This window comes from Centropristis striata, chromosome 8 (genome assembly GCF_030273125.1).
Source record: "Centropristis striata isolate RG_2023a ecotype Rhode Island chromosome 8, C.striata_1.0, whole genome shotgun sequence".
NCBI classification, from domain to species: Eukaryota; Metazoa; Chordata; class Actinopteri; order Perciformes; family Serranidae; genus Centropristis; species Centropristis striata.
The window spans coordinates 30144621-30168778 of record NC_081524.1 but is presented as its reverse complement, the minus strand read 5'-3'; the positions used below and the strand labels follow the sequence as shown (position 1 = coordinate 30168778).

The 24158-nt window shown below is 39.8% G+C and overlaps 1 protein-coding gene across 1 annotated transcript in view; it reads left to right on the top strand.

Moving 5' to 3' along the window:
- Positions 1 to 12809, top strand: part of bckdhb (branched chain keto acid dehydrogenase E1 subunit beta) — a 54349-nt gene extending 41540 nt beyond the window's left edge. Inside the window, exons 9-11 of the mRNA XM_059340167.1 lie at positions 1723 to 1809; positions 10616 to 10766; positions 12329 to 12809. Coding sequence (XP_059196150.1) covers positions 1723 to 1809; positions 10616 to 10756 — 228 coding nt within the window. The 3' untranslated portion in view covers positions 10757 to 10766; positions 12329 to 12809. The remainder of the gene's footprint in view (positions 1 to 1722; positions 1810 to 10615; positions 10767 to 12328) is intronic.
- Positions 12810 to 24158: the final 11349 nt, after the last annotated feature.

Sequence of the window (24158 nt, the reverse complement as noted above, 5' to 3'; positions counted from 1 at the left end):
ATACACCAAATGGGTAGAGGAGAGGAAAGGTTTGCTGAAGTTGCATAGAACAGACATAGCTTTGGTCTGGACCAGTGGCAAGTGGATGAGATTATAGTATAGTATTGGTTTTATGCTGTGGTAGATAACGGGTGGAGCAGAGGCATCCTTCTGCAGTAATGTCAGGTTGCAGAAAACCCAAATGCAAATGCCTGGGAGGCTGAGACCTCTAATGTCCATGATTGTCCCGTTGGCCCTGTATACCAGCCTAAATCAGCACTCCAGCTCATACTCTTGTGTCATGTCCATTTTATACATGCACACACACAGTGAGACAGCCAGACACACATGCAGCCTGAGGGTAACAAACCGATATAGCATACCACAGCAGGCAGTAGGAGCCACTTTTACTTGGTAACACATGCAGCCTCAACATGGTACCTCCTGTGGTTAAGCTCTCACCTCTGCAGTGTATCTAACACAGTGTGTGTGCTCCATAATCACACCAACTCACACAGAACTTTGTGTCCAAGTGTACACATAGGAGAAAGCATTGATTGAAGCATTGAAGTGAAACCCCGCATATTGCTTAATATATGCTTAATATTGCTTAACTTTATTTATTCCGTTTTTCACTCGAGTGTTTTCTTTAACACACACACACCTGGCCACAAATATACACACGCACATGCAAGACCTATATACAGTCATCGAAAAAGTTTTCGACCACCCTTGTTTTCTTCAATTTATTGTTCATTTTAATGCCTGGTTCAACTAAAGGTACATTTGTTTGGAAAAATCTAATGATAAAAACAAAAATAGCTCATGAGTGTTCCCTCATGAGGGCCTCGTCACTGGGGGGGTGCTGGGTCTGCATGTGGGGATGTGGTCTTGGAGATTCCCTGGGCCTGGGGGACTGGGCGGCTCTGCACCATGGTCTCTATGGCTGTGGGCTCTGCTGCCTCTCAGTGTGGATGCTCCCACAGGTTGCTTTTTCCTCATCTGGATCCTCTGTGCCTTGCCATGTCTCTACACTGTCAATCAATATATGCTGTGTGTGAGTCTTAGTGTTTGTGTGTGTGCGTGTGTGTGCCTGTTTGTGTACTCGTACATACAGATGTGTATGTGGGGATTTGAGGGGTGGGTTTTGTCATTTTTATTGTCTTTATTCTTATTTTTTGTAAAGCACTTTGTGTTGCATTTATATGGATGAAAAGCGCTATATAAATAAAGTTTGATTGATTGACTGATAAGGGTTCAATTGAAGAGCTGATATCTAGCCATTTTCCTGAAAATGATTTTGGTTATTATCAAGAAAACTATGGAAAATGGGTAGATATCAGCTCTCTAATTAATCTCTTATGGACTATTTTTGTTGTTATCATTATATTTGTCCAAACAAATGTAGCTTTAGTTGTACCAGGCATTAAAATGAACAAAAGAATGAAGAAAACAAGAGTGGTCTAATAATGTTGTGCAGACTGTGCAACCGGTAGTGGGTACCTGTGTGATTATTCTAAACAAAGTTGACCTAATTTGAGTGATATTTAGTTCTGTTCACCTGTTAACATTGTTTATAGGGTCTGCACTGCTAAACTTAAGTCTGAACTCCAATGTACGTGAATTGCATTTTAATTTTGCATATAATGCCAACCACACCATTCGGAGACTGTGCTGCTTTGAAACGAGTAAGAAGGGGAAATCTGAACCTTCTGTAATCATGTATATGTCTTTGTTTTTCAGTCGGTGGTGAAAACAGGACGTTTGCTCATCAGTCATGAGGCGCCGATAACCGGAGGCTTTGCTGCTGAAATCAGCTCTGCAGTACAGGTGAGTGTTTGTCTGCGCACTTCACTGGAATTGTTCCTTGTAATCGAGTGAGGTGAAAGGGACAGGTGAATGCTGGTGTTCAAAAAACAGGGAGTTAGATACTGTAATTTGGCGGCTCACCAACATAATCAACAGTCGAAGCAGCAGCTGTGGCTGTGACACACAGTTCATGAACGCTATTATGATACTATAAAATCTTAGCACCAGATTGCCTCAATTTGCATCAAAAATTGTACTCCTCAGAGTCATAACTCTGAATCTGAACACAGAGATGTGATACACTTAGAGACAGTGTGACTAACACTTCCTTTCTCATATCTAATGTTCATCGCTAAAAAAGCTTCAGAACCTAAACAATTTTAGGTTGCATGCAAGCATTTTTTTTTCATAAAACCATGCACAATACCACTGACGTGCAAACTAATGGCAATTTTGAGTTGCCCAACTTATTTTGAAAAGTCTCTTATCAAAAGAGAGAAAAAAAACCCTAAGCAAAAGCACTAATGATTCAAAAGATAAAGGAATCCTAGTGGAGGAGCAGGTCTATTAGCAACAGTTGTCTTCTGACCTGCACACAGGCTGTTTTGTATGTTTATACTTTTCTGAGATTGTTGATACAGTGGGTCTAACTGTCCATATAAGGTTTTCCAAATATTGCTTGTTGCTGGCAATACAAAAGGCCTGGACACTGTAACCATGACATGCCAGAGACAGCCGATGACGGATTCTGAACTAGGTGTGATGCGTGACTAAATGAAAAGTCCTCCCTTTCCCATCATCCTAATTATATCTTTTAATGTTTGGTGAAATAATTATCTGTAGTATGTGGGGTGCCTTCTGTGCGTGAGACTCTTACCACTGAGTACCACTCTAAAACTCTCCCCCTTTATACCCCCCTCCTCACAAGTCATCAGTCTAATTATGTGTACAACACTGCATGTGCTACTTGGAGCATGGTCTTGTTAATGTGCATAAAGACAGAAAAGAAGCAGGAAAATCAATTGATTCTCTCCTCATTTATTGCCTGTCAGATGTTGCTTTCTCCCCTGTCAGTAAGGCCTTAAATGGCCAGTGACTCATCCCCCTCATTTCCATGTTTCCATGTTTTCACATTGTGTACGGGTGATGTAAGTTGTTGGTGTGTTCACTGATTGCCTTGATCTGCCGTTTTCACATGGCCTCAGGCATTTTGGATAGATTTGCTGGAAAGGAAACCTTAGACTGGTTGATGGTTTTGTTAAAAAAAAATATTCAGTATGAACTAAAGGCCTCAATCACCCTGGTAAATCCTACATTATATTACAGATCTTCCTTCATAAAGAAAGATTGTTTTGGCTTTCCCATGAATTAAAGGTATGATGGCTCAACTAGCCAAAAAATATTCAGTAAGTAATTTCTCTTAAGGGGAATGTGTTTAGTGCCATTAATGCTTTATAGATTACAGCCAGTTACCAGCATATGGAACTATAGCATGTTTTATTAATAACCCATCTCCCTTGCCCAGTAGTCGATATCAAGCTTTGTTTTGTGCCAATACTGAACAGATGATATTTTGGTTAAAAAAAAATACAAATGTTTGGCAAGAACAGTTTTGTTTTTTTCTTCACCATTGAAAGCTTTTGTTACCACTGTGAGTCCAACCTGATGACAGCCACCACAGTCTACAAAGGCCCCGATAAATTAAGCATTTACAAAACGAGGGTATTAGAGGAGATAAGAGTCTGGGTGGAGCCTAGTTTTAACTCTTTCCAACTCTTTTAAACTCTTTTTTGCTCACCTTAAAATAACTGAAATATCTGTGTAGGCTACACTTTTTGCATTAAGAATCTCACTCAGGAGAAAAATGTGTTTCTCTCACAATTCTTAAAAGTACTGTGTGTAGCAATTCACATGTATGGATTATAACAGAATTTTAAAAAAAAGATATTCCCTGACTCTCTGGGTTGCCTATCACAGCCTGAGGACGGATTTCTATAATGTACTCAGGACAGTTTTTCTGAGAAAAGCAAAAGGATATGAAGTTAATGCGCTGTCCCCAGTTCCATGCCACTTGCTTACATTAGCTTAGAAACACAGTCAACTAACATTAACAAATGGCCGGCACACACCACAACACAGAGTTCAATGGACAAAAAGTTTGATGAATGAATAAATCGACCAACACCACAAGCCTAGCCGGTTGCCAGAAATGCCTTCTACTATGTAACTGAAGCAGTTTTTGGACCACTTGTCACCCCTATCAGCCAAATTAGTGAGGAGTCAGCAGTGATTGATGAAATAATAGTCAAGAAAATGTACAACACCACAATGAATTTGCGAGCAGACAGTGATGGATATCCATCTTCCAAAAGCAGTCAATCCGGCCCATTCTTGCACAATATCTCATGATTGCCTAGAGGGAATTTCCTCAACTTTGGCAAAAACATCCACTTTGACTTAAAGATTAACTGATTAGATTTTGGAGGTCAAAGCTCAAGGTCACTGTGAACCCACAATATACATTTTTTAGCCAGAACTCAAGGATCCATAACTAATTACGACAAAATTTCACCCACACATTGAATAGGATAAAATGGCGAAGTAATGACATTTTATATTCAAAAGGTCATACACCAACTTCACTGTGAAGCATCCATGTTATAGAATTTGGTGCTTCTTTGCATCAACATCCATATTTTAAGCCTTGTCTACCGTTAAAATGAGTCAGGGCAGACATTGATGTCAACTGCATCTTGACTGGTTTGCTGAGGCATACAACCTTCAGGTGGCAATTATTTTTTTCCTTTGTTTTTAAAATGTGTTTTTGCTTAAACGCACAATATAAAAACAACAACGTAAATTGTGCAGCACCATCGCCACATCAAAAGGCACCCACTGGTGTGATGCAGAGGAACTGCTGCCTTCTCATTGTTGATGCAGCTTAAGGTAAAGTCATGAGTGCTTGATGTGATGAGTTCGCTTAGCCAGCTTAATGCCTGTCAATGTGTAGCAGAAATGGCATGCATGGATGAGATTTGCTTTTTGGCATAAAACAAAATTGCAGTTTTGATTTTATAATGCAGTTCTACTCAGCTTGGAATGGGCAGTTAAAGAGTAAGTAAGTAAAAGTACAGATTCTGAGACAAAGTCAGATCAACAGCAGTATGTATGTATGTATGTTAAAAGTTCTAACTAGTATGGCCTTGTAGCTGGCTAAGAATCAAAACAAAGAGAAAATGGTTGTCAGTAAAGCCTGTGTAGTCTTGCTATTTTGTCTGGGAGTGCTTTAGTCTATTACCTCCTGAGACAGTGGCTGTAGCTGCTACATATCCACCTCAGATCCTTTCTTAATGATCCGTTTACGGATGCTTGTCTTATGAATAAAGAATAGTGCGAGTTTAGTAAGGCTTGGCAAGTTTCCTTTATCAAGCTTTGGCTTCAGCTCTAGTGACTTAATAATGTGTCATTGGCTGGCCCTTTCCGGAGTGTTTGGCTGATGATAGGACAAAGTAGGGCAGAATAATATGTGGCTGAAGACAATACTTTCATGGACCTCAGGGATGCACAGAGAGAAACGGTGAATCACCCTCTTCCTCTTAACTACAAACAAAGGCATGCTTGACAATGGATAATTCAGATTACAAAAAGTACACACTTTGGATCATTTGGTCATTTGGATTTAGTAACAAGAGTAATAATCTTTCCATTGTCAGAGAATAATCATGTTGCATTGTCACTCAGGGATTCTCAGATTTCTCTACAGGGTCCTTGGATTGCCTGGCTTTAGGTTCACTCGTAGATATTTCCAACGGAGTCCAACTCCAACCCAGCACACCCTACCGAGTCATGGTACTGTTTTGGGATGTGGTTCAAAGACTACTGACTCCACTCTGGCCCAGTTGGTGTAAGCTGAAGATGCAGATGTACATATTTCTGCCATAAATGCCTTCTGAATCTGAATCAGATTACTAGTTGCCTGTCAGTCTTGTCTGAATGAGAAGCTGTGTAGCCACAAGGCTTGGGGCGTCCAACTGTAAAAGTCATGTCTTTCCATGCCCCCATGTCTTTCCCCACCAGGAGACACACTAAACTGCCTTCAAAGGAGTGAGTTTATGCAAGGGGGGCTCTTTTAAAAGATTTGAATTGGATAGAGTTACCACCATGTTGGGTAAGGAGGTTATATAATGGTGGTGGGCTGCTGCTCAATCACATCAGTTGCCCAGTAGCCTAAAGCCTGTTTCTGTGTTATCTGTTGACTCAATGTCAATTTATTTTTTTTTAGAAGTTTTCTGACATATTTAATGTCTGGCATTTATTTCAGCATTTGCCATCAAATAATGGCCACTGCCACTATTAAAGAATAAACGGTGTATAAAGCTACAGAAATGTAGATTATCTAATTATACTGTGTGAAACAGCATATTTTGTTTATCGCTGCTGTTTTGTCATTGACTCATTTGTTTGTACAGACGGCAAACCTGGCTATTCTGCCCCTGGCTGAGACCTTGTTTTATGGTATCCTCTGCAGATTTCAGTAGATTTGCACACTTTGCTTGTTAGCAACATTCGTACCGAGCCTCAGCCCTTCACAAATAAACAGTAGACCGTACAACACCTTACCATTTAACATGTTGGTTTAGGTTTTATAAAAATAAAAAGTGATAAATTAGCTGACCATTCCCATAGGCTATACAAAACATGTATGAGTGAGTGAGAAGTGTTTCATTTAGAGAGGTTGAGAAACATGTTCTCAAATAAAATTCAGCTGTTTGTGACTGGCATTGTCTAACTTGGCTGATATGGCAAGGGACATTGGCACTTCCCTACCCCTGTCTGACTGCAACCACCAATCTGTGGGTGTTTCTGACAAACCCTGATTTTTGTGCGACAGGAGACACAATATTGACGCTGAAATCTTGAAAGCCCCTGCTGTGAAGTATATTTAAATCCTGCACCACTACAGGATGTAAGCCCTTTGGCTCTGCCAGGTTGAAATATTTTTATTCTGCCATTTAAGTATATTACATATAATGATGTACTTCCCAAAAGATAAACACTGATTTGAATGAAATCTGAGTTGTGTGGCCATTCTCTGTCCAGCTGTGGTGGCAGTCAGTCTGACTACTGTACTTTTCACCCACTTCCAGCAAATGTATTTAGAGGAGATTACGGATGTGATCCAGACAAAAGAGTAAACTCCCCTGTACTGTCTGACTGGATGTCTGTAGTTGGGCAGAGACTAGATCTTGAGGTTGTTATCTCAATGGGCAAGGATCATAACATTGTCACTTTCAACAGTACGCTGAGATGTTGTTACTGTAGGTCAGTGGTCGAAAATATTTTCTTCAGTGACCATTGGAAGTGTTCACCATTCCATGAATACAATTGACAAAAGCTCCTGTATTGTATGTGAAGCTGTCAAATGAATACTGTAAAAACAGAAGAAGACGAAAAGCTTTTCAGTTAAGCCTGAAGAAGAGCAAAATATGGAAATGCTTTAATCATGTGTTATAATGAATCACAGGGCGGGTCTTGCCAAGAAAACTTGTGGGATTCATAATCAGGCATGACTTTGTGTTGAAAAGGAAAAAAAACCTTATAAATTTGTTGTGTGGACCTTCCATCTGCCTGTCAATAATTGAAAGAAGATGCCATCCACATCCAGCTTTGCTCCAGACCAAGTCTATTTAAGTGCCTTCCTCATGAACTTAAACATTCCAAGCTTGTATGTTTCCATTAGGTGAGACTGAACTTTGCCCAAGATATCAGCGGTTAACTTTGTTAGCTTGGTGCCAGTCATGGCATGCATTAAGGATGTTTAAATTTTCTTTGGAACAAAGACCGAACTGTTTCAGTGAGCTGGTTCTCTCACTCTTTTAAATTCATTTCATATCCACTTCTGATCATGACCCAAAGACATCTATGACATAGACCTGGGGTAACCTGCTGGAGGCAATGTGAGGAGAAGGGCAAAGCATCTCGAGCATAACTCAGCTTCATTCTTCAGTGAAAGCCTCACATTTTCAAAGAATCCTTTCGTAATCCAGAGCCACTGGCCTTTTTTTTCGACATGAATACACTTTTAATTCACAACTGACTTTTACTGCGCTTCCTGGATCCCAAGGCCATGGATATTTGCCAGCACATAAAAGCAGTGCACTAAAGGAGAAAATCATGAAAAATGCAAAAAGTTTGCTTTCATGTCACAGTTGGTACAGTGGCTGTTGTTGGGATCTGCCACAGCCTTTTGGAGAGAATCAGTCTTTTGTTCCAAGGTCGCATGGAAGAAGAAAACAGAGCAGTGAAGAGCTGTTGTTGAAGTAGCTGTCTTTATTCAATGTACATTTATTAAAGCTGATCACAGAAAATTAGCCGGGTGGAGCACACCAAGGAATAGGGTGCAGGAGTCCAGCTGCCAGGCAGAATGGAGCCCTGCACTGCAGATCAGATGGAACTCCCCCTGGTTTGGGGGTTTCATTCTTACTGGAATCAAAAAGGAGAGACAACTGGGCTAGCCTCAGTGATTTTATCACAGCAGTGACTAGTTAGTCCATATAAATCACCAATGTCTGTAACTCCTCAGGTGTTCCCGGATGTTTTGAGTCATCTTTTCATGATACCCCGGAGGATGAATCCATATGACTTTCTCTCTCCACTAACTTTTCATCTGGCTCGAATAGAAGGTCCCATTTTTCCTTTTTTATTCAAGTTGAGGGTGGTTTACATGGCTAAAAGGTTCAAGCAGTAATCGTAAGGTTCCTGCTTTGATCCTCAGCTCCTCCAGAGTGAGTCCTTTAGCAAGACACTGAACCCAGGAGTCTTATATAGGTAATGTGATTGACATGAAAACTGGCCACACTTGAACCTCAAACAACATAATCTAGACATATAAGATTGTTTTCTGTTTTATATCAACTGTTGAGGAGGATTTCTACGCCAAAAATGTGGATGTAAAATTAATAGAAGTTGTTTCACCAAGCCCTGCATTCCTCTTGAGCTAAGCCCCCTGGAGTAGTGGAAGTCCAGTGGGCACCAGTTCAAGAAACTGAGCTTTCTGGCTAAGCAGCTCCTGGTGATTCCTGCCAGCTCTGTGCCAGCAGAGAAGGTGTTTTCCACAGTGGGACTGATCTTTTACCATTTGCACACTCAACTTCCTCAGGTGAGAGGTGAGGAGCAGAAGTTTTGGCTAGTTAATTCTGTGTGGTAGTAGATGCCGTTTTTGTAGGCCTGTTTTATGCTTTTATCAACCATGAATACATTATTTAATTTAAATGGTAACTGTGATTGTTTTGACTTGGAAAAAGCATTACACGTTAGATATTTTGCCAACTAATTACAAGTTTGGTCATTCAGACTGATTTTCAGCCACTGTGGGCCTGGCCAATCACAGCTCACAAAAACGATTAAAATGATCTAGGCAGCACTTATCAAATATGAATCAACTGTGTTGCCTATTTCTCATTTAATATTTTCAGAAACACATGCTGTGTACTTTTACCCTATAATTTGAGATAAGTTTATGACTAGCCGGCATGTTTTCTCAGTTTGAAAACAGACCAAGTGCCTCTCCAACTTGCACGTGTCACTCAGTGCTACATCAGATGCTTAGTTGATCTGATTGGTTGGGGGAAATTAAAAATGAACTGAGAGGTTCCAGGTTAAAATGTAAGCACACAAAACTAAATACAGCCACACAGAGCTGCTAACGTGGCTGTCTTGTTCTTGTTTCATTGTTGCTTCCTGCATCCAAGCTTGATGTTTCAGGATTTGTCTTCCTTTGAAGCAGTGTTACAGCCCAAAACCTGTCATCCAGGCAGGAAAGCTGTCACTGTACCGTGTCAGCTCTACAGGCACACAGGACAGCAGACTTCTGCTGCAGTCCCTTTTTTTCTCTTGTTGCTTTATATTTTTACAGGCTGTAAAAGTACAGAAGGACAAAAGGCTCCTCATCAAGACTGACATTTCCTTGGACTCTGCCAGAGGTTTTATAAGAAATGAAAAACATTGTGTGAAACATACAAGTCCTGCCCTGCCAAATGCCAAACTGCTCAATGGCGAGCAATTGTTGGGTAATGTGGGATTACATGGATGGCTGAGTTTGTGATGCTAACAGTGGCACTAACGGGTCAAAATCTGTTGTGTACCAATAGGCTATACTCAGAGACGGTGCTGTGCAGCTTCCTCCAAGTCAAATTGTTTGCTTTTGTTTTGATTGCTTGAGTTGTTTGCAGGTCAATTTCATCTGACAGAGGGTACTTCAGGTCTGTTTCTGCAAATCTGTGCACACGTTCAAGTGTGTTCATTAAACTCATCAGGGGGTTTGTCCCATTTTGAGTGTTTTGGCCAACTTCTTTCTGCTTTTCTCCATGGGAAGAGGTCAGAAGCTAATGTAGAGACACGAGTCATGGCTTGTTTTGCACTATGGCCAAATTTCCTGAGCACTGGCCTGCTCCAAGGAGCCTGAATGAACCATTTTGACTTGTAGCATTTAAGTCAGATACAGTAATCAAAATGAAAATAAGTGTTTTGATCAGTTTGGAAGGGTCCATTTGATTGTTACCTTTTCCAGTCATATCATTCATCTGTTCTTGATAGTGTTGGAAACTGTGAATGGTAAGCATTGGGAAGAGTTAAACTAGACCATACTTGTAACATGCAGGAGCCTACATAAGGTCCCTTCTTTCTCTCAGACGATGTCAAACACTTAAGGATTACAGCTACGGTCTGAACATGTTAGCTTGGTTTCCCTGCTTGAATAAATTAGATTTGGGCACTGACGGCCAATAATAACAGTATTTGTCATCACCTCTGTTTTTTTTTCTTGCAGGAGGAGTGCTTTCTTAACCTGGAGGCGCCCATCAGTAGGGTCTGCGGTTATGACACCCCCTTCCCTCACATCTTTGAACCCTTCTACATCCCAGACAAGTGGAAGTGCTTTGAAGCAATTAAGAAGATGATCAACTATTGAACCCCGTCAGGTAGGACAGATCTGACTGTTTCATTTGAAGGAAAGTGAAAATTACAGATTGTCTCAAACACTTAATCTGTATCAAGGCATGTCAGCCATTGCCCTATAATCTTCATTATATATTCCAGTAATGTACTTATAAAGACATGAAAACTCACCATGACCTACCTTCAGTAACAATCATCATTAGAGAGAAAATTTAATTGCATTTTTGTTTCTTTCCTACACGCCCTTTTACTTAGCTGTTTCAAGGCATATGTAGTTTATTCTTATCCAGACATCAGAGGGTAATAAACATTCCAGAGCCCTATTCAGACAACATGGATCACGTACATCTGAAATGCAGCTGCAGTCACATTGCTGCAGTCCTATTGCATCCATTTTGCATTTTCTACAATTCTACAATGTCATTTAGCAGACACTTTTATCCAAAGCTACGTACATTTGAGAGTTCATACACCACAAGCAAAGATGAAGAAAAAGAAAACATAAGTGCCATTGGTTTGTATGGATACTGCATGCAACAGTCCATACTTTGTAATGGCCACTGCAGTACGAAATTAAGGTAGAAAGAAAAAGTATGTGATTTGAGCTTCAGTCTCATTATGTTCCATTTGCGAACAGCTGCTAAGTCAAGTGCAGCACCCAGTGGTAAGATGTGGTATAGCAGTCCGATCCAGTGCTTTGCTTAATATCAAACTGTTTTAAAATACTTTCAGCAGCCCAACCCTAGTTGCAATCTTAAGTCAGTTCTCCTCAGTAAGGAAGATTTAAGTTTAAGGTGAAGCAAAAAGTATAAATAAAACACCAGATAGGTACAACATAAAATGAGTAAAGACCAAATAATACTTCCTTTGGAAATTATTAGTCCTTGTGTTTAAAGATTCAAGAGAGGCAATGTCTGTCATTCATTTTAACCATTCATTAAAAACAGGCCATGTCTGGCTCCTCCAGAAGAGAACAATCCTTAAAGTGCCAATAAAGCCTGCCAATGCAGGTCCAAATTTTTGTTTGGATATACCTGGTGGAGGGAGAGAACTGCCTCCTAATAAGCACAACTGGGGACATTCTGGCACCCAATGTGAAGCTTGAGTGTTTTGAGGATACAGAAGCATCTGTTTTGGGTGTATTCACACCTGTATTTAGAGCTGCCGACTTGTAATCAGACCACCCAAGACTGATTTTAGTGCCAAGTTTTAACAGGACCTACATGTCATGGATATGCCCAATTTACTTGTGTAACCTGAAGGAGCGCGCTAATACTGTAGGTATGTTATTGTCTTTCATTGGTTGCAGTCATGTTGAATAATCCTTTGAGATAGGAGTCACTCTGCCAGACTTTTCGTAATCCTTTTATAATCAGTGGCAGTGTCATCTTGACTTATAGCCATTAAAACGTTGGCTTTTAATAATAAAGAGACATAAATAAAACGTTTAATTGAATCCAACACATCACCTCTCATCCTCACTGCTCTCCATCTTGATCCAGCTCTACTTTTCCTCCTCATCTGCCATCCACTGTGGACAGCCAAGTTATTCCCTTTAACTTATTGAACCTCTCTCCTGTTGCAGAGCCAACTTCTGGTAGCCCTGAACTCCACGCTCTCTCCTTTTCCTCTTCAGTCATCCAATCAGTGGAGAGCAGCCAGGAAAAGACACTTTGTTGACCATCCAATCAGGAAGCAGTATCCAGATGGGTTCCATGTCCCTTTGTGTCTTCCAGCTAATAGACTGTTACAGAACCTCTGCTTTAGGGAATCTCATTCTGTTGCAAGGGAAACTATGACTCGATCGACTCTATATGGTAAAACTCTGCTCTGCCGTTGACATAATGCACATAATTAGATTCCTCTTTAATAAAAGTTGGATACTGTGGGTAAACCTGTATTTAATTGAATTTGTGACCATCTGCCTCTCTGTGCTGTTACCTTTGATTGAATGTGTCCAGCTCTACACTAATCTTTATTTAGTTTGACATGAACTGAACCTTATTGTACTAATATAGTGGGTCTGTGGTTTTTAAAAGAAAATAAAGTAATCCAAGTTTGTGAAACATTTGGTTTGGTGATTTGCATTGCTTTGAATTTGTTGGGATTTTACAGTCATTTTGGCAATAAGAATACACATTACCTGTCCCACGGGATTGCAACTGTTAATGGGACCAGGAAAAATATTTACCACAATGGCAGTCAAGTTTATCATATCCAATAAATCTTCCGATGAAGACTGGGGGAATCCACAAAGCCATGACATATTTGACCGCTTGTTGAACAGATTTATTACATTAGATTTAGATTCCCAGGCAAAACTGGAGAACTAAAATTTCAGTTACAGAAGCACTTTAATTTAAACATGTAAAGTGTAAAAATATGGAAAGTCATAAAATGTTACGGCATGGCCACTGTGCAAACTCTTATGCAGCTGTAAAGTTTCAGGACTTTTCCATTTTTCTCAGTGCTTCCATGACAAAATAGTCTTTTCTTGTTAAACTTGTCCATCCACAACCATCTAAAAGTTTGATATGGAATCTATCAGGGCCATTGTTGGAACCCTGTGTCCTTCTACTGTTCATTTTAGAAATCATGAGTCATTGGTAAACTATTGCCTAAACAACAATGAAAACTGCCCATCAGAAGTTGGAATACTGCCCATCCCTGCATTAGGAGATGCTGGCAAGAAAAGCTGGAGTCCTCAACTGCTCTGCCACTCAGACAGCTCTTGTGTGCTGAGAAAAACACAAGAGTGAGATCATGTGAAAAACGTGCTGACCTCTAAAAGCTGCATTTATCAAATTCTGTCCCAATGTGGTGGAGCGCCTCAATGCAGTTATGGTATTCTTACAGGAGGAGTAAAATTGTAATTTTTTTACCTCAGAACATATTTGGAGCGCAGAATCCAAAAAGATTTAAGAGATTCTTGGCAAGAATGTAAGATCAGACAGTTCCTTGTCTACAAGCGGAAGTTTTGGTTGAAGGGTGGTCTAAAATTCAATTGGGGTTCATCCTTTTTTGATCATGATTATTCACAGCAAAATTTGAGCCATTAAAAACAAACAAACATACATAAACAACTTACCTGGTATACATGTTTAGAGTTTGGGCTGATCACAAACCAGACAGTGCTCATCTGTCCCAGAAGGAGAGATCTTAAGTGAAACTCATTTGTAATCTCCCAAATATATTTCGGGTCTCCTGCACTTTTTCAACCTCACACTGGCCCTCATTTATCAAACGAGCGTACGTCAGAAAGTGTGCGTAAAGTGGGCGTAAGATGATTTCTACGCAAGCCTCGGCATTTATCAATTTGGACGTGAGAGGACGGTACGATCAGATCTCACGTCTGCTCTCAGCTCGTGTACGCAAATTTGAGTCAGCGTGAAGTCCACACGTCTGAGTCGGAGAATTGATCTTAGACTATTGTATCGATGCCTGGAGCTGATAAAACTCTGTGGTGTTTTGATTTTTAATAGTGACAAAGCAAAACATGTTTAGACTACATAATTTATCACTAAAACATAATCCAAAAATAAATACACCCTGCGATCGTGAAATTCTTTAAACAGAATACCAGCCGAGGATATTAAATGTTGTTGTCTTCTGCTGTTTACTGTTATCCAGCTCCGACAACTGAGCGTCAGCGACTCTTTTACCACCGGCGCTGCCCGAATAGAAACATTTCCAATCAGCGCTGTCACACGCTCCTCTGACTAGGACATCATTATTAGTTAATGTAAAGAGGTGAATAATATATCTCCATCATAATAATAGCAATATTCGGATATTATATAGATTATTAGGCTTTCACGATGTAATTACTCAAACCTCGCCGGGAGTTAAATAGTCCGCTACTCTGCTGACAGCAGCACTGATTTCCTCCCTTTTCACTTTTTATGCTGCCAAACAAAACTAGTTTGTTGTGTTGCAGCTGTTGGACGTCAGCGTTTCACTTTCTGACTGAGAAATTCCTCTTCTTCTTGAATTAAAACTTACTTTAAAACATTGTTTACCTCCTTCAACCAAAAAGCTGAAAACTTCTAAGTCCGTGCTCCAAATGTAAAATATTCAGTGAACTTGTTTGAGTTTGTAACTACGTCGCTGCGTATTTCTTTAATATGTCTATATTGCCCCTATTGTTAATTGTAACGGTGCACTTTGCTTATAAAGCTGATTTAGAGGGTGAAAAAAATCCTCTTTTTGGCCATATTGCGCCCTTCGGTGTCGTAAACTCTGAAGGCGAGTCTTCTGAATCGGGTATATATTAGGGCGTGGTATTTAAATTACGCATGTTTCGAGCCGCCACATTTATCAACAGCCGATCATTCTTACGCTGTGATTGGCGAGATACGATCGTTTGATAAATCACACGTGGACCCTGTCGTAAGACAAAATGTACACTCAGATCTGCGCTCGTTTCTACAGTCGCTTGATAAATGAGGGCCACTGATTGTAAACCAGAAAACATAAACATTTGAAAACTGCTTTTTTTTTTAAATGTTAGTCTGGAATCATTTATTTATTCTTTACTGTGGTTTTGCACATTTTACAAGCCAATCTTTTTACCCGGGCTTTCTAGTTGCTGTTGATGTAGGTTTAGTACAGTATTACTGCCTTATGGTCATCGATACCATCAGCAGTTTAAAGCCTGCAGGAAAAGAATAATCAGCGTGCAAATGAAACATTTACAGTGGAGGCACAAGACGGACCAGATGGCCCCATACCTCAAGGTCTTTGCTTTTAATTTGCTTCTCAAGTGCTGAACTGAACCATCAATGGAGTTTAGGAGAAAGGTGAAAACGACTTCAAAGCGCTACTAATGAATTAACAGGACCATGTTTTCCCTATGGCACAGACAGGGCTTTTGAAGAGTGGAGGAGTCATGACAGGATGGCTTCAATTCAAATCTGGACACTAGCGAGAGTCCTCCAGTTTGTTCCCATGTAACACAGCCATCTGGAAAATCTTCTGATAAAATCATGAACATTACTCAGTTTGAACTTTTGGCTATTTTTGTGTGTTATTTGGAAATATTTTAGCATATAGAGATCAAGATGTCTGCTGCAGTGCGCTCAACTTTTTTTTGAGAGCAACTGCTTCCAATATGTCACATTGTAAACAAATTGTGAAAGTGACGGGAGCGGCTTTGTGTGCAGTAGAAGAAAACTGCATCACTGATGTTTTGTTGGTTTTCCAAGTAATACACACTGCTGCTAAATAAAAAACCAGTTGGCAGCATGTATTTTAAATTGTGGCTTGTAAAAATAAATACATCTGGAATGGTTGTGATAGAACTGAGCTGTTGTATTTCACAGTAACAATGACCAGACCTTTTCTGCAGTGCATACATAGGTTGTCACCATCTGAACTTTCAAAGGGAGACATTTGTAAATGTCTTCTTGGATTGGCTCAAAGCTGGAATGTATACGAATGAATGCCTCTGCGCCAAATGCTCTCTCCCTGTTTCTCATAAACTGAAATATGTTGGACTCCCTCTAACCTTGCCAGTGTGACATCAATTAAAACCTTTGGTCAGTTTGCAGTACTCTAAATCAGCAGTCACAAGTGAAAGAGAGCTAAGATTCAGTTGGTTTACCCAATGAAAAAAAAAATTGAAACAATTCCACTAATCAGTGCGTATCTGCTAAATCCCTGTAAAATTTCAGATAGGATTCTCAGCACTCTCCACCACAAACCCTGGTCAAAATGTAAAGATAAAATCATGTCTGTCATTTTGGTCTTGGTGAAAGCAGGGCCTTTAACCACGGTGGTGAGGCGGCCCCCCTTTTGGGCGGGGTGGCAAAGATGACCTCTGCTTGGTAGGAAGGCCATAATAGCATCTGTGCTCTGACAGTGTGTCATTACACACTATATTTACATGAAACGCAAAAACCAGGGGTGGCAGGTCACGACGTGAAGCTACGGGGGGTTGAAGATGATCTGGTGCATGGCGAACTGTACAACCAGAGATTACTGAAGATTATAGAACCGCTTAGCCTGTAATGTGGCCTGTTGTGCATTTTAATAGTTGTCTAGGCACTTTTTACAGCATCATTACACATTCTAAGCATTGCATTTATTCAACATCCGCTGGAAGTTTTGTTTTGACAGTTAATTATATTAGGTAGAGCCTGGGATAGTTTGTCCTGTGGTTAAAGTGGAAAATTATGATAAAATAAATTACATGTGGTAAGCAAAAAAAAATGCTAGTTCATTTCAGTTCAGCATCAGTGAGGGTTGTTTGCCCTTTTCTTACGTTGTTGCAATAATTGAATTAGGAACTCATTGCTGAAAAACATGTCCCTTTTCAATGATAAGGAAAGCACTAGTGGGTTTATTGAAAGTACCAAATGAGCAGTACACTGTATCACACCTCCAGCTTTTGACAGTTCAGATTTACATTGCCATATTTGTGTTCAACATACCCACACTAATGATTGGCACTGCCTTTGTCAGTCATTTCAAATGAAAAGTCATCTTGCATTAGTCTTGCAGAGGAACCCCCTGAATAATTCAAAAATAGCTACCTGCACTAGCCCTTCATTATGTTACAAATTATTAGTAAATTATCACATGCTATTTGTTTTCGACAACATCACAACTTTTCCCCTTTCTCGTAGTCATATGTCATCTTTGTCCAATGTTAATCACAAAAAGTACAACAAATATTTTTAAAATAGATGTGCAGAGCTTACATTTGCATAAAATGTGCATAAATTCAGCAGAACTGGCGGAAAGGCGACTGGATAGGTCTTTGCCTTCTAGAATAATTTTGATAATGGATTTAGGAATCAGTGGTGCAGCCGTACAGTGACCACACATAACCTTTCTTGTCATCATAAATATGCAATAACTCTGTTCTCAAACTTCAACCCTCTCAGAGAGACTTGTGGCCACCATGTCTGGATTCCCATCTTTCACATTCCAGTTCGGTCTGAACAGGATCACTGAATGAGGTTTATGGAACTCAGAGTAAGGACACGCTAATGCTAAACAGGATGTATGCTTTATTACTTCCATTCTGATGGGGAGATATGATGCTAAGCCTTTGTTGGACTTTGACAAAAGGCAATGAAGTACAGTTCCTTGTACTGTGTTCAATTCTCCACATTGTGTTTAATATAAGAGAAGATTATGATGTGTTAGTGATACAAATCCTACCCTCCAGGGCTGGATTGAAACCTCTCCAAACCTCCAAACATTATATCATGTTGAATGTTCAGGCATATATTCAAGTTATAAACTACTGCTCTTACATGATATTTGCCTTTCAAAAGCACAGTCTCCAGTGTTTGTCGACTGGAATCACAAGGGACGGATGGAGAACACCGGCTGTTTTTTGTTCCATTTACCCAAAGCTCCATTACCCTGTCAAACATTTACCTGCAAGGACCGTGCTTTCACAAGTTCACACACACATATGCACACGTAAAGTATGCACTGTGCATTAGTTCACTGATGCCATAAGATTGAATGAGTTCACTGCACAACATATACTGTTTGGGTTTCCAAGCTGTGGTCCACTGCCTCTTTAAGCCCAAACAGAGAACTGAAAACAGTGTTAAAACACAAAACACATGTACATCTGCCTGTCTGACTATCAGACCTTTCCCTCCCACACAAATGAGCTGGATATTATGAGTTTCTCTTCCTTTATAATCAGCATCCGTTACTTTACAAAAAAAGAAAAAATCAGGAGACGGTTGGTTTTAATTCTGACTGTTGGGGCCGACAGATGGTTACTAAGGGCAGAGGGTGCAGGAGGAGACAAAACACTCTTGGTCCAACGGAGGTAATTTTGCCTGGCTGTCGGTTTGACAGGGTGTTTGTGTACCGATGACATCCTGCTCGACATAGAGGGTAGTTCAGTCTCATCTGACGTAAATGGTGCTAATTTGTGTGGCAACAAAATAATTTCCAGCCCCTAATTGAAGGAGTGTTGCATGTGAGGCTTGCACGCTTTCACCCTCCATGGCAAACAGGGAAGTCTGTTTCTAAATCAGGGATGATACTTTGTTCCCCACTAAACAAGGGCAGCAATTCCATCGTGCAGCTTGGTGAGAGCAACACGTTATTGTCTGTGAAAGTTGATATGACACAAATGCGTACCATCTGTCCAAGTCTCACTGTGAAAGCAGCATGGTGTTTGTAAAGCTCCAGCTTGCAGTTGACTTTTGTAGACCCAAAAGGCTTTAGGTGAAGGAAACATCATAGTTTTTGGTGAGATTATGTCATCATTCGTTGCAAATGAAACAGATTTGGTTCTATTTTTGAAATGGGTTATTTGGGAGAGATAATTAAGGCGCTGATAGATGAGTTGCCAGAATACTACTTGTGTACTGTACCTATAAAAGAAAACATGCAGAGCCTCTGGCTGTTTTCTTGTTGAAAGCATGCTTTTCAAGCAAAGCTTTTCAGAGTTAGTTTCATTTCCTCTCCCCAGTATTTTTACTTTATTTATTTTTTAAATGCAATCCTTAGAGAATGTAGAAAATGGATACTAAAGCCTAAGTCTAGCCAGAACTCCAGACTTTGTGTGGAGAAAAAGTCATACAATGTTAAAAATAAAAAGTTAAACAACTTAAAATCACTAAATCAGGATTGATACTTCAAACTTAAAAGTTGGCTTTCAGTCAATGAGTCTTTACACACAGAACAGAGTTGCTGTGGTATTTTCCACTTGACACAGCACAGCTTTTGACAGCCTGGGGCAGTTGGCATGATGTCTAAAATATGACAATAATGACATCTAAAATATCACAAACTCTAAAGATCACAAATCTTTGGTGTGTAACAGAGCTGCAATGTTCAACTGGTTGGGAACAAGTACGAATGGGTTTCAAAAGCCAATTCCACTTTGCAATCCAGTTGTTGGTTGGCAAAATAGCCAGATTTGCTTTGTGCCAATGCTAACTAATCTCTAAATCTTGAAACATTTTTTTCTCCTTTTATCTACAGATTTAGCAAATCAGCGAATGTGGAACTTGATGTGCAACAGACCCTGGGGGTGAAGTCCCTAGTTGGATGATCATTTTGTTCTGTAAAAAACAAACAAATGAGACGAACAACATGTAATGTGCTTCTTTAAGACTTATTTATACATGTGTATTTGTAGAGACCCTGCCCTACTGCCTGTATTTTCTCTTTCGTTGCCCTGGAGTTTCTTTGCCCCTCGCTCTGCCTCCAGCTGTCACGCCTCGGCCTCCACTCTCCATGGACTTGGTTCTGTCCTGGCTGACACTGTCACCAGTGTCATGTGAGTTGAAAGCTAGGGAAGATCTGCTCAGTTCTCCTGTCTGGACACAAACACTATCCCTATTAGCTAGCTAATAGCTAATGCAGGCCACATGCTGTAGGGAATCCATGCCCCCTTGAATTTACACAAAAATTTTTTTAAAATTGACTCTTACAATATACATATTAAAATTTTAACCACACTTTGCTAGGCATTAGAACTTCACAGGTTTCCAGGGCAATGTATTTCCACCATGCTACCTGTAAAACTTGAATCATGCTGATTGTAGCATCTTTCAAGAAAGATTTGTTGGTAGAAATATTAGTAAATTGTATGTGTTAGGCCTGTTCACCTCATATCCTCCACCACTGGGTGAAGCCAGAGATGGAATTTTTCAAATTCTACACATAGTGGCTTTAAATCTAATACGATCAAAATCTGTTTTCCTTTTACTGTCCTTCCTTCAGGCCACCTCAAACTATTTTATCAGACACACAATTGTTCTACCAGAACATACAGTGCAGACATTTCAGCGTTGCGTGATTGATGAACTGAAATTATTGAAATGAAAAAGTGGGTCGGTTCCCATCCTTTTGGGAGGAAGCTTTTAAAGATAGTTTATGCGTCAGTCTGGAGTTACAATAGGGGGATATGAGCTAAGGAATTAATGTAATGTCTTTGAATAAATTGTGCCAGGTTTTGATGTATTATCTCTTATGTGTGTATACGGTCCCATTCAGTATCTGCGGTGTGTGGTCAGCTGGTGCAGACTCTGCTCAGCAGCTGGTCGGAGGGAAGTTCAAGATAGGTAGAAGAGCGTGGATGTGCTCCATCAACTGATCCACTGTGCTTCATCTCCATCCAACACTTTGATGTCCATCTGTGGGAAGGCTCCTACTGAGAACTACAAGTGTAAACAACTCATATCACTCTTCGCAAAATGCTGTTTTGATTGCGATTGCATGTCAAAGATTTATAGTCACACATAGAGCGCCCTTGGAAAAACAGACTCATATTTTAATGTGAAATGAATCAGTTCAGACATTATTGTCGAAAGGGGAAAAGGCAGAGTGAGAAAGTTCAAGTGAAGGGATAGTTTGGAGTTACTGCTGCTTATCTTATTTTTTAGGTTGTAGCTACGTTGTGAAAATTAATCATGTTATCCTTAAAAAATACAAACCAAACCAAATACATTACAATATTTTTCTGGTTGCGGCTTTTATTTGGTCATAGTTCCTTGTTCACCACTTTACCTTGCAATCAAACATCCATCTTTAAGTTAATGTGGGAAGAACTGAAGCTGCGTCAAAGCCACCAAACTCCATTGAAAAACCCGTAATTTTAGCTTGCTAAACATGGGAGTTGCTGGTCTACCACTGCTTCAATTTTTTTGTTTCTTTGTGTTATTGAGTAACTTGGGTGAATCAGAACGAACACTTTAAAACACCAAAGTCACACAGTGACACAAACAAACAAAATGAGTGAGCCGGTAGTAGACAAGCAACTCCCGTGTTCTGTGAGGTTAAATAACTTTTTTTTTGTCAATGAAGTTTGGTAGCTTTGAAAAAGCATCGAGAATGGGTTAAGTTCTCCTGACATCAGATGAACAGAGTTCATGTTCTTGTCTTAGCTTTCATTTTGAACATTAAATGTATTGTCTGTGTACTGTATTCAATTAAATGCAGGTCAAAAAGGGTTTGCAAATCATTCCATTCTGGGTTTTTTCTTTAAATCTGAACTATCACTTTAACATTAGGATTCAGACCATCAGCCGCAGTAGCTCCAGATAACAGTGCTATCGCAATGTACATTTTTATGAGGTTTTTTAGCAATGCCCAGTACTCAATTTATTATAGCAACAGTTAGTTATAATATTAACCAATCATTTGCAATGACAGCTTTACGAAATAATTATCACAGCGTTATATCAACACATGACTCTTGGTTAGCTTTTGAGTCAAACTTATAAAAATGCTGTTATGTTTGAAATTGTTGCTGGTCACATATTTCCATAGTTTGAACATGCCAGTCTGGGCTTGTGGCATGGCTTCCATTCTTCAGCCCTTGACGCACTCTCATTTTTCAGAAACACTTGTAGACACAGAGCACTTAATCCACTCTTGGTTCCCAGATGTGTCAGACGTGCCGTTGAGCGGCGGTGCTGAAGGATCTCAAGGAACGCTATTTTGCAGGGAGGGAAGAGAGGAGTCATTTGAGTTCAGCGAGGGGGAAATGTGTGAACAGTAAAACATTTCACCTTCCTGGAGGCTGAGTCAGAGCACTTCTTTCTGAGCTGGGAGTGAAGGGGGCTGGTGAATTGACTGTTAGAGTGATGGCAATCAACTCAGTGGCACGGGTGAGATCGCACAGGAGGAGTAAAAAACATTATTACCCTTCTGGCGCAACTCACAGGCAAAAATGTGAACCTGATTCTTTAGGAGGAAACCTGGAGACTAACATGCCTTTACTGTGTGAGATCGCAGGGTTATGGCAGGATACGAGGTGTGTTGGAGAACTGTCGTTTGGGTGAGAAGATGTTTGCAAAAATATTTTAGTCTTTAGTTATTTAGATTAGAATTTGAAGCATCCCCAAGGTTTACAGCTTCATTTGTTACTTCGAAAATTCTGTTTAGTTTAACAACATTTTAGAGCCCAGACACACTTTACTATGCTCCTTCTAAGAACTGCTGTATCATACAACGCCAACTTTCCAATTTGAATCTGGCGCTGGTTTGCAGGGATAGAATTGCAATTTCACAGACACAATATGGCTAAATTCTTCATAATGAACTGCTGTGAAATCTCATAATTTATAACAACATATGATTTTTTTTTCTTTTTTGTAAGGTAATTTGTCCCTTTCAGTAATATTAATGCACTGCAAAAAATATGGATTTTAAAAGAATACTTTAGCAGCACCATTTCATTTAGTTAGTTTTGAATAAAGCTGCATTGATCAATGGATCAAATGACAACATGTTATGTGAACTCGCAGATGAATATTATCCAAATCTGTACTTCAGCTTTATGAATCGTGTGGTGCCTTCGGCTGATTGTTTTGGTTTTGTGGACGTGCAATTTAAAGCAACTATAAGAAACTTTTACTTGGTTATTAATCACCATTGATTCCTCTATATGAATACATAAGCAATTGAGTGAGAATATTGCCTTTTTCTATATAATTTTTCTTAATGCCTGCCACAGTGCCATCGGTTTGGATTCAGATTGAATAAGATGAAATCATGCAGGTTTTCCAAACCAGGGAGACCCAGATGTGGTGTTGGCCTGCAGTCAGAGCCCCAGTGCAAGGCGACAGCTCCCTTCAGGCAGTAAAAATGGTAGGGACCAAAAAATAGATAAAAGAGGGCCAAAAACTGCACTCAATTAGACTCGAAATTCATCAGATAGCCGGAAAGACTATTCCAAATGACTCAGTGTCTGGTGGGGTGGATGGGGTGTCAGAATACTCTAAATCCATGATTCCATTGCACTTTCAGTTTTAAGGCCATAATTTGATTCAGTATTCAATATAAACTTGTTTTTCAGCAAGATTTATACAAATCAACAGATCATAGGTTTTGTCATTTACATTTTCAAATTATTCTGTAAAAACATTATGAGGCAACAAAGTATCACATGGGTTATGCCTGCCATATTTTTCTGGAATGTGCCATATTAAGCCACATGGTCAAATTTTCTAATGTTTCCCATCCTCCTTTTCATTTTAGTAATTGAAATTAAATGTAATTTCGACCTAGTAAATCGAAGACATTAGGTCTAGTAACAGATATTTTTTCATTGTTCTATTAACAGCTTGATCAGCTATCCCCAAGTGTCAGAAAAATGCATACTGCTTTAAAATGGAATTAACTTAAAAATTAACAGACAGCATGTCTTGTACTTGTTTCCACTGAAAATGTACTTCATCAGTTCAATCAAGCAACATGAGAGGTTAACACGTGAAGTGGAGCCCGGTCACATTGTTGCAGCACGGCTAAAATCTATAATCATCTAAATTGAGCCATTGTAAAACAAGAGGAATGACTGTGTCTTGGGTCTAATTTCTTTAAGCTGTTCCTTCAACTTCATTGGCAGTGTGACCTTTCCCACCTTTTAAAAGTGCTCCCGCTCCACCGTCACATTCTCAAAGCTTGTGACCCAAACCTCCGATTCA